Source organism: Opisthorchis viverrini (assembly GCF_000715545.1).
Source record: "Opisthorchis viverrini unplaced genomic scaffold opera_v5_41, whole genome shotgun sequence".
NCBI classification, from domain to species: Eukaryota; Metazoa; Platyhelminthes; class Trematoda; order Opisthorchiida; family Opisthorchiidae; genus Opisthorchis; species Opisthorchis viverrini.
Window position 1 is genome coordinate 163956 of NW_008751697.1, and position 11768 is coordinate 175723.

At 44.4% G+C, this 11768-nt stretch overlaps 2 protein-coding genes across 2 annotated transcripts in view; one reads left to right on the plus strand and one right to left on the minus strand.

Annotated features, from left to right (window-relative positions):
* Positions 1–238: 238 nt before the first annotated feature.
* The window catches only part of T265_03011 (hypothetical protein), a gene marked incomplete at both ends in the record, with an annotated part of 22094 nt that continues 10564 nt past the window's right edge, over positions 239–11768 (plus strand). The window contains 3 exons of the mRNA XM_009167401.1: positions 239–310; positions 546–632; positions 11060–11329. Coding sequence (XP_009165665.1) covers positions 239–310; positions 546–632; positions 11060–11329 — 429 coding nt within the window. The remainder of the gene's footprint in view (positions 311–545; positions 633–11059; positions 11330–11768) is intronic.
* T265_03012 (hypothetical protein) overlaps positions 4820–11768 on the minus strand; it is a gene marked incomplete at both ends in the record, with an annotated part of 10791 nt that continues 3842 nt past the window's right edge. Inside the window, one exon of the mRNA XM_009167402.1 lies at positions 4820–4930. Within this exon, the coding sequence (XP_009165666.1) occupies positions 4820–4930 (111 nt within the window). The remainder of the gene's footprint in view (positions 4931–11768) is intronic.

Below are 11768 nucleotides of genomic sequence, written 5' to 3' on the forward strand. Positions count from 1 at the left end.
CTGGGATCCTGTCCGAAGATTGGAAGAATGACGCCACATTTCCGAAAAGGGCTGGTTTCATAAGTAAGTGAACTACCTTCCGGCGGGACTGAAAGGCGTCATCCTCATTGAGCGTGTCCAGCGAGCCGCTACGAGAATGGTTGTCGGTCTCAAATCCGTGGACTACGAAACGCGTCTCGCGATGCTTGATCCCTTTCCCTGGAGTACCGTCGCCTCCGAGTGGACCTAATTCCTACTTATGCCCTGTCTGAACAAAGCTTGGCAAACAGTTTTCTTACCGTTGACCCAGCAAACACACGGCGGGGACCGGGTAAGAATATTTTCAAGTTCAGAGTGCACACGTTCGTCAGACAAGATTTTTTCTCATTTCGGGTAGTAGCTACATGGAAAGACCTTCCTCCGACGTTTGTCCACGCTCATTTTACAACCCAGTTTAAAGCTTTATTAGACATTTATCTATGCGAATCCTCGCGTTGGCAAGCATACTCCCCGTGCTGAGAACGTAAAGAGCAGTGCTACACACTTTTTTCACTTGTGCCTCTCAGGGGAACGACAGCCACCTCCCGAGAAGAACAAAACGACCCGGGGATCTTGAGCCAAAGCGTCGATCTTGTGTATTAATCCGTGAACCCGTGAATCCCGAAGTCTGATTGGTCAGAATTGAGGCGGTCAATTTCCAGCTCGGCGCTGTTCACCCTTCCTGTTAGTTCTGGACTTGCTGCGTAAGTACAGTACATTAGTAATTCTAAATCATACCAAGCCTTTCCAAGTACCCTAAGGGAAAAAATTTGAAGGACTTTTGTGAGAAATATCTTTCGTACGTATATCGGTATAACCAGACGGACAAGAAATCCAGAATTCAGATCACCGCAACAAGTAACACGTATGTATTCGAATTGGCGTATATGTACAGCATATGGGATATTAAAACAAGAGAATAATGAATAGAGCAATGAATAGAGTATCAGTCATGTTCATCACATCCGCCACACCTTGAATGAGCGTGTGGATGTTTATAGTCCATTGGTGGTCTCGACCGCAATCTTTCGGATCTTCTCGGAATGGAAACTTCAGACTCTTCACAGGTAGTGCGTTCCTCAGATACAACGTTTTGTTCGGATACCATAAGATCATCTACAAAGGATTCATTAGTTTTTGAAACAGAAAGAGTGCCGTTAACAGACTGACCTCTTGTATTGAACTCAACCTGGCAATGTGTCTCCGATGGCAAGAGAGGTCATCCAAATCGAGAATTGTGACCATCCGTTTGCCATTTGATGAAAGTACCATTTCTGTAGCAGGTCGTAAATCATTACCCTTGAAAAATGTAACATCAGCCTTTTTGGCACAGTCAAGACTTGTACGCAACGAACGTGGTTTAAATAGAAGCGCAAGACTCAGTAACGGAATGAACGGCGTTCCTGTATTGCATTAGAAAATTATCAATCTCACGGTCCAATTCCACAAAAGTAGTGGGAGAGAGCGAAATAATGGCAGACTTAAGTGTTCGGACAAATTTCTCAGTAAATCCATTCGGCTGGGGATGTCGCGGAGCAGTAAACAGATGTCGGCATTCAAGATATTTTAACCATTCCTCAAAGAATTTTGCAGTGAAGTGTGTGGCGTTATTAGTGACCAAAACAGTTGATACACCTTCATGGCTGAATACTTTCCTCAAGGCTTGCTGAGTGAATTCGACACTTGGAGACGTAGTTAGAAAAACTTCAGGCCAACATGAATATGCGTCAATAACGATTAAAGCCTAGTATTTACCGAGAAAGGGACCATAGTAGTCCGCATGAACTCGTTGAAATGCCTCACAAGTAACTGGCCACGGATACCACTNATCCCGCTTGACTGGTAATGGTTGAATCAACAGACAATCTGAATTGTTTGAATCAGAGTCGCATGATGTAATTCTTGACAGGAAATCGACATGAGGAATCACTTTCGCACTGCGATGAACTATTGTGTAGGTGTAGGAACTCAGTGCAATAACCCACGTTGTACCATAGCGGCAGATGACTTCGCCAGAGACATTGTTGGATGATACAAGAACTTCAAAGCTTCGTGATCAGTAGCAATGGTAAAGTTCGATCCAAAAAGATATTTATGAAGCCGTTTGACAGCCCAGTATAGAGCAAGTGCTTCTCGTGGAATCTAAGAATATCCACGTTTGACTTTTTGAAAGTCGACGGGAAATGCAGATCATTGGTCTACCACACTGTTCAAGGACTGCTCCTATTCCAGCGGAAGGAGCACCAGTACTGATGGTCAAATGATGTTTGGCGGAACATGGCTTCAAAACGGCTGAAGTCTGAAGATAACCAAGCAGTGTACGCAACGTCTCCTCATGGTTGGAGGACCAAGAAAATTGATTGAATGCTATGACAATAAACAGGCAACTTGCATGTTTGGCGAAATTAGGAATGAAACGAGAGTAATACTGAAGTGCTCCTAGAACTGAACGCAGTTCTTGTAGATTGGTCGGTGATGGCGCATTTACTAAAGGGGATAGACGTCTTGTATCAGGTTTAAAACCGCTGCCATCCACAATGTAGCCAAGGCATGAAAATGATGGGACACCAAAAGTGCATTTTTCAGGATGAATAGCTACATTGAACTCAGAAAATCTCTTCAGTAAAGACAACAGGCGCATATCGTGGGTAGCTGTGTCAGCAGTGTGCACAATGAAGTCCTCTTGGTACGTCTCAAGACCCTCCAAATCTTTTGCAATACTATTCATAACTTGCTGAAATACAGCTGGTGAAACGTTCAGACCAAAGGGAAGAAAATTTTATCGGAATAACCCAAAGGGTGTGTTGATCACGGTAAGGTTACTGGAGGCTTCGTCCAGTGGTATTTGAAGATAAGCATCTTTTAAATCGATTTTTGAAAACACACTTGAACCTGATAAACGATACAATACATCTTCTGGCTCTTCCGTGGTGCATGTACGTTGTAGTAGCCGCGTATTTAGCGTAAGCCGGTAGTCACCACAAATTCTCGGAGTAATACCATCAGCCTTCAGTGGGGTAACGATCGGAGTTGCCCAATTCGATGACTCAACAGGAGTCAGTATTCCTTTCGCACACATTGAATTTAATGCTTGACGAACAGGCTCGCGTAAACCAAATGGAATAATCCGTCTCTTAAGAAATATAGGCTCTCCTGTAACTTCGAGCCTCATCTTGGGAATTTGCATGCCACCTGTGGCCTTAGAACATTTAAGAATCAGTTGCTTGAGTTCATTCTCATTCGCAGAAGTCAGTAAGGTGATACTGGTTTGCAGTAAGCGTAGAACTTTGAGTCCGACGATCGATGGTCCCGACGTTGATACCAAAAAATTACAATCGATACAGGTACCTTGTAGTAACCTCACAGGGATCGTGCAACTACCAACGAGAGGTACAGAATGTCCAGTGATACCGCGAATGTTAATATCTGTAGGCACTATCACGGCACTGGGGTAGAATGCAGTTAGATCTGATTGTGGAATGATGGACTCAACACTACCAGTATCAACAATAAAGCCATGCTTTTGACCAGAAGCGGATATCAACGTTTTAAAAACATGTGACGAATTTTGGGACAAAACAGATAGAGAAAGAGTAGAAATATCTTCAGATAATGTCTTCACGTCAGTGTTTGGGTCAGAAGTTAAGTGACACACTTTCTTGGACTTACAGACAAGTTGAATGTGTCCTGTTTTACCGCAGCTAAAACACTTGGCTCGTCTGTGGGGGCATGAATATCTGGAATGGTTTCGTCCACAAGACTCGCATTTCCCGAATTTTTGAGCCATCGGATTAGGGTTACGATCTGTGAAGTGACGTGTTGATGGATTTGAGGCACGAGAATCTGTTCGAGGTTTGAATTTGTTGTTCGTCCGCATCCTTGAATTATTTCTTTTAGAATAATTTAACAAGACTGCTTCCTCAGTCTTCGTCACATGCTTCACATCTTCATACTGCTCACATATTTTCCGAATAGTTTGAAATTTCTGATCCGGACAGAGTAGCAGCTTCTGCTGTAATTCGGGCAGCTGAATGCCAGCAATGAGTCTATCACGCAGCTGATCTTCCAATTGGGCACCGTAGTCACATTTGGCTGCCTGTGTCTGCAGCTGTAACACGAAATGACGAACCGACTGAGAATGGGAGCGGGTCAACAAGTTAATCGGTTTGAAGTGTTGAAGAACTTTTTTCTTCAATGCAGTGTAGGAAATACCGATTGGAGATTCAGGATACACTAGATTCTTGATCAAAGTATACGCCTCCATGCCAACGAAATGTAGAAAATATGCGGTGAGTTTCTTATCATCCATATCGGATTTTGTGAGGCACCATATGTCGAAACGTTCCAAATAATCCTCTACGTCACGCGCAGTTGAATTAACATCTAATGGTTCCATTTCTGTAGGCATGATGAATTGTTCCAATCGCGACGCCAAAATGTGAGAATTATGTTTCGTACGTATATTGGTATAACCAAACGGACAAGAAATCCAGAATTCAGATCAGCGCAACAAGTAGCACGTATGTATTCGAATTGGCGTATATGTACAGCATATACAATATTAAAACAGGAGAATAATGAATAGAGCAATGAATAGAGTATCAGTCATGTTTATCACAACTTTCTTACGATTTGCGAAACCAAAATTGTTCCGAAGCTGTCTGTCGAGCATCTAGTTTGCGGAGTGCGTACGTACTTTAGTCAGAAATAGTGAACAGGTTGGACAAGTGTTGTCAGTAATTTTGATACCGGTATCAGTTCGGTTAGCGCTTGACGGTCCAGAAAGTTCCGCTGCACTTAGTTATAACCGAACGTCTCCATGCTTCGTAGCTAATGCAATTTCTGTTGCAGTATGTACGCTGTGGTAGCTCCATGGGACGGTTATTCTCCGAAGACAGGATTGTAACAATTTCTGTGGATAAAACACAGGGAGAAAGACCATGAGCCGAGGCCCAATACCTACATACAAATCAACTAAACTGAGAGACCCCTTTTACTACACTGTCAATACCTCTCTTGTAGCCTCCCCCCGAGGGTGCATCAATCATCGCTTTCGGAAATGCCTTAAAGTCATTTACTGCGCGATGGACAATGTGGTAAAAATATTCGTCCATGTCTTGGTTTATACAGTTTTAAACGGTGATCTTATTTTGTAGACCGATATTCAATTGAAGGAATCGCTGCAATTCCTTTACTTTTCCAATGAGACTCCTACGGCCTTGTATCATTCCGGTCGTCGTCGCTTGTGCTCCAGAAGGTCATACTGCGGACTGCGTAGGACAGTTATTTAGTTGGAACAGTCTTCGAACTTTTGCCTTGGAAGCTTTCTCTGAGCTGTACTTGATGCTTATCTAGCGGAGAGGCTTCAGGCAGACCATGTCCACAGACTAGTCAGATGTGTGTGAAGACCATTATCCTAAAGCACCTTATCGCCCACGTTATCCTGCACGTCACATCCATTTTTATGAGTATTCGGGATCGGTTTCAGGTCGGTCGGGGCTGATACTCGGGCCCGCCTGCTACACAAAAACTTCAGCCGACAACTGCCATTATCGTTTACCTAAAAAGTCTCATCATGGTCGTTACTAGCATCGAATTCTACGGTTTAGTTTGCCAGGCACCTGTTCGCACCATTCGGACAACCGACTGAGAGGCAGTTGCAATCGAAATGCGTCTTTAAGCGAATGAGTACATGGTGGTTTTGCAGTCAGCTGGGAAAGAGGGCGCCAGTCTGATAGCTTTTCTTCCCCCATGGCTTTCGGATGGAATGCTTATCTAGCGGAGAGGCTTCAGGCAGACCATGTCCACAGACTAGTCAGATGTGTGTGAAGACCATTATCCTAAAGCACCTTATCGCCCACGTTATCCTGCACGTCACATCCATTTTTATGAGTATTCGGGATCGGTTTCAGGTCGGTCGGGGTTGATACTCGGGCCCGCCTGCTACACAAAAACTTCAGCCGACAACTGCCATTATCGTTTACCTAAAAAGTCTCATCATGGTCGTTACTAGCATCGAATTCTACGGTTTAGTTTGCCAGGCACCTGTTCGCACCATTCGGACAACCGACTGAGAGGCAGTTGCAATCGAAATGCGTCTTTAAGCGAATGAGTACATGGTGGTTTTGCAGTCAGCTGGGAAAGAGCGCGCCAGTCTGATAGCTTTTCTTCCCCGATGGCTTTCGGATGGAGCTGCTGATGAATTCCTATCAGGATACCCTTCGACGGTGATAATTAGAAGACCATCATTCTCACATCCGCGAAGGGAAGAGGCGGTCCGTTTCAGCCAACTACTGCCTTTTGTGCACTTAGTATTGCCCTAAAAATCTATAAACTTTATCACAGAGACCACTTCGGATTATTCCTGGAGCAGCTAAATATGGTTGCAGTTTAGTAGCACGGGTTAATTCATAGGAAATCATGTGCAACCGGGGCGCCCGACACCAGTACCGTTTCAGAAGCAGATGTGTACCTTGCCTTCTGAAAGACTTCAGACGGAGTACAGCGGCACATTCTATTGCGGAAAGTAGCTGCCTACTTTGTACACGAATACCTGAATCACCGTTTCATAGCCCTTAAAGCCCACTGACACTCCTGTACTGACTTACCAAGTACATCAGCTGCCGCCTCAAGTGCGTAGCTATCTACTCCCTATCCGCCCCCCCCCCAAATCATTGACAAACAAAACTATGGCAGTTGTAACCACTGAAGGACAAATACGCGGTTTTTACGGCTAAAAATGATGATCTATGGCAGTTGTAACCACTGAAGGACAAATACGCGGTTTTTACGGCTAAAAATGATGATGAGCCGTGTACATATCGTCACAATCCCTACAGAGAATGCCCTAAGGCTCTACCGTCATCTGCATTGTGTTCATCAATGCATTGCCCACACGACTTGCAAGGACTATCTCCTCCACTGAAGACCAACTACCCCAAGCCAGACTTAGGGTAACTGTTTTTCAACTGAGAACGCGTCACGTGTTTCACGTGCGACACTAACACCCGCTCATATACCTCGGAGCCACATGATTTCCATACTGCCTCTGCGGGCAGAGGCACTCTTAAGGATTTTGACAACCGACACCTCAGAAGCATTGCTGATGTCGGATGTCGTCAGCGAATTCGTAACGAGGTAATTAGAAAACTGTTTTTTTCGTGCAACAGATAATTTAATCGCGGAAAACACCATCAACTGCAGTGGCTTTACCAGAAACTACGCATATCGAAAAACCGTATACCGAGACGAGTGTTGTTTTCCGTCCCTCCTTCAGAATGGCACAAACTGCGAGGCGAACAACTTATGACGGAATGATGCAAAAGAGACTACGGAGAATTCGGATGTTGTTGGTGCGGTCCACCTTCCAGGGTGTGGTCCCCATGGCCTCCTGCGCTTGGCCGGAGAGACGGCAGGAAATGTCGACGGACTGACGTCGGTTTTTCCCCAGATTGGTTGAGCGATTGGAGATGTAGGCACTTCAGAATAATTCAACCTCCCTTTTCTACTATATTCATTCTAATGGCTTTAATATGATAAGATAATCGTTGCGCTTGTATAGCAATGAAACATCACTATCAACACAGATGTTGCTGCCTTTGATGATGATGATGAGTGTGAAAATGTGGTGGATGCTGTCTCCACCCAGTCGAAGCAAAGAGCTGACCAAGGTTCCGCATGCCACCGAAAAAAGTCATCAGTGACAGGAGTCTTGCTACAACTTAATGACTCACGTGATTACTTCATTGACCGTGAACCATCTTTGTGATTATTTCGTACAAAGGCTTCGTGTTATGCGTCTTCTCCACCATTCCATCCGCAGTGGAATGGCTAGGCTGAAGTTGGTAGATTCCTTTAAGCCCTGACAAGGCCAAAATGGGAAGGGACGACGGCAGGAGTCTTGGGCATCCTTTTGTTGGACTCCCAATTCACATTCCTGTGATGGTCCCCGTTAGAGGTTACCGCCCTGTCATGGAAATTAATGTCGGAATCATCATCAAAAGAACTGGCCAAGTGGTTTGTAGCTTCCGGGTGGGGACATCAACATAGAAACGGCGTGTTAACCAACTAAAGCTAGCCGACTGAGTGTCCGATCCCGAATGAGGTTTTACAGTCTCTAGATCTTAACCTATTGTTTTAAATCATCGACTTTCGAAGGTAAGCCGCAACAGCCACTGTTTCACTTTTACCGCCCGCCACAGACTCCTTGCTGCATCCGAGACGCGGGATCAACCGATCCAGAAACAAGTGGAGCCTTTCAAACTTGACCCGCTGAGGCATTTCTATGCTGACGGATCAAAATGTGGAAGTTCAGGAAGGTTAAGTTCCTGAAAATAACCACAAGTGTCCGAAACTTACTGGAACCATCGAATTTGCCAAAACCGTCTCACGAGAATCACTGAGTCTCCGGGTTAGAATATCCATTTATCGAATTGATGGTTCAAGCAGTCAATCAGTGACGACTGACGATGCTCGAATGCCCCAGCGTGTCCTAAAAACGATGTCAATCAATCGCCCAACATCAACCAGACAACTTTGAAGCAAGGTTAAAAGTGCTCCTTGAATAAGTCGACGGCCGTTGTAGGCTTGCGTTCCCTTGTCCTCGATATAGCCGTTGTGTTCTCCGGCTCATACACTAATCTGCATGCCAATCCGGTTTTGACGGGAGAATCATCCGGAACCCAGCTGAATACCTTGTGTATAATGGCCTTGCTTGGATGCTTTTTTCGTCAGTGAGATTCTGGAGACCAGAGTTTACAGTCAGTTACAACAGAGACGCTACTGTTCGCTTAGCCCTGTCTGGAACGGTCCCTCCTAGCTAATGGAGAATAAGTTGGACTACCGTCTTCAAGCAGAGCATGTGGAAGGTTGTCAGGACCAAGAGCATGGTAATACTTGAGTAAAGATATACGATCGAACACTTCTGAGGCTGAAAGTAGTTTCTGATACAGATCGTATTTCTGTCAAAAGCCAACAACCGGAACGCGAAGGACCAAGTGACCAACCGAATCGTTCAGAACATTCTGCCAAGCTACTCAAACCTCCTCGTTTGCTGGATCGCAAAGAGCTTTGATGGTTTCACTGACAACAGGCCTCTGTTGAACGAATTAACCGATGTCATGTCGTCGTCAACGCCATTCCATGAATGATAGGGAATACCGATCTTGTCACGATGGATGTTCATGACAGTGAAAGAAATCTGTTGGTTAAAAATGCATTATCTGATTTTCATCCAGGATGCCCGGACCAGCCGAAATCACAGAAATATTAGAGACTACCTAATAACACAAAACATAGACAGGAGTGTCGATACTGACACTGATTAGGGTCGGAACAAGTCGATGAAGTCAAAGTCAGCAAAGAAGACTCTTCGCATATCTCCTCTGATCTCACCCCTATCAGAACTTTTGAGTTACCATAGCTTAACGGGACCACTGATCCTGATAGAATCTCCCTCCGATAAACCCCTATCAGAACTTTTGAGTTACCATAGCTTAACGGGACCACTGATCCTGATAGACTGTCTAGTTGAATAGCCGAAGTCAGTGCATTAAGGCACTTCCGAGTCAGACATGGACGCTCTAACTGGGCGTCCGTACCCACGCTGGCATAAATGTCCCTTGAACTCTACTCAACCGGAACTCTGAAAATTAGTAAGCGAATCATTGAAACTGTACCTCTTTTCTTACGAAGTAGACACTGCGAGTAAACAGTGTTGTAGCTTGGTAGTTTGAGAGATTGATGGAACTTATCCCATCGCGTTGTATAGTCCAAGTGGGAAATCCCAGAGAAGGAAACAAAGGAGACCGGATGAAGGCTTCCCATATTGAGAAAGGGAAATCGCTGCACTTTAAAAAAGATTGAATTATTCGTTAGGACCTGATCGTCCTGATACATGGGTCAGCTACAGGCATTTGGACAAGTATCCACGGGTCCTATGGAATCAAAACTATATTTGGGGATATCATGCCTTCCATCGTGATCCACCGCTATTTACTGGATTCACTGAACGCTACTGAACTGATTGTAGGAGTTGGCTTTGATGGGTTTTCACATTTTATCTAGAACCTTCAAATGACGGCGCGTCAATCGAACCCTGATGAAATATCGACACTAGTGAGCGCTTTGACTGATTTTTCATCGCAACAACGATGTTAGATAAGTCCTTTCTCTTCTTAGTTAAACTACTCCATGAATACTTAATGAGCATCAGCTGCATGGGCTCAGGTTTGGAGCCTTTATACTTTAATAATACACGCTCCACTCCGAACCTAGGTGGATACCTTCCATTCCAGAGCCCAGGTTGTCTCAATATGTTTTACCAGCCAACTTTTTGAAGGTACTAAGAATGTGCAGCATTTGGGAGCCAGTCACCAGTGACGGGGAGTTTTACTAATTGATTACAGCACTAGGTGTGGTTCATCAGCTCATTCTACCTCATATGTTATCAGTTCGTCTGCAGTTGTGGGGACAAACACATAGGTGGGACATAAATTTATCACCACTAATACTTCAGTCAACAATATGGGCGGGTAATTAAAGTAAAAACAATGACGTCCTTCGCCAGCGTTAATGATAGCTTAACACCCCATCCGGGCAGGCCGCTAACCTGACATTTAATTCACTGTGCAGTACGCCTAGAATTCGACAAAGCAATACTGATTAATCGTGCGCAACCATATTTATTCAACCAAGATATGTCGATTTGCCACGGACGTAACCATTTGTACATTTTTCAGATGTACTGCATAAACAAGCTCACTCTTCGCTTGTGTACTTGCATACGGTCGTGATCCACACTGCTTTCATCCTTTAATGTCTCTTCTGTTTTGACGAAATGGATAAGCGTAACTCAGTGGTTGTTGGCTAAGTCGCGCTAAAAGGATTTGACTTCTTTTTGGCACTTGGCCCCTCAATTTTATGTCCTAGATATTACTTGCGTCCATATTCACTTTTGGTCCTTTATGTATATAGCATATAAAATACCGCGGCAGTATACATGTTCTTCTGATCCCCATGTACTATTTTTATTCCAGCTCAGATGCCGTCTGATGACAACTCCAGAGTGATTTTGGTAACTGGTGGATCTGGTCTTGTGGGCAATGGCATTAAGATCGCTCTCGGTAATGACAGATATAACTTGAGTCGCAGTGACGAGAAGTGGGTTTTCGCCTCCTCTAAAGATGTTGACCTAACCGACGCCGTGGCGACTCAAAAGTATTTTGAAAGTCTGAATCCGTCTTTCGTTATTCATCTGGCAGCTAAAGTTGGTGGTCTTTTTGCAAACATGTCCAATAATTTGGAGTTTTTCGTGAGTCTCTCCTTAGCTTACCATCCAGTCAACTTCTTATTATACTTATTTGTACCGTAGATTGTTCACAGTACCCCAAGTTTGCTTTTCTGCATTCCTTTACCTTTCATGCGTTGATCGCTATTTTGTGTCCTTACAATCTGGTAATGAGTTGATGTTCAACACTAGTACCACCGTTGTTGATGGTAGAATTAATATTATCATGCGTTTTCAGATGTACATTGTGTCGGAACTCCTAGACCATCGCAGAAATTCGTGGTCACCCGTATTGTCAAGTCCCCCACTGCGAAAACGCAGATCAAGAAAACGCGTCGTGTACCTAGTCTGTACGGGGACTTCAGCTGCTCTTTAGCTTTGGATTTTGTGACATTCCAAGGATTTGAGATTGTTACGCTGGTCAGACAAAATCAACCCCATCCCGGAGCTGCCTGGGTTCAGA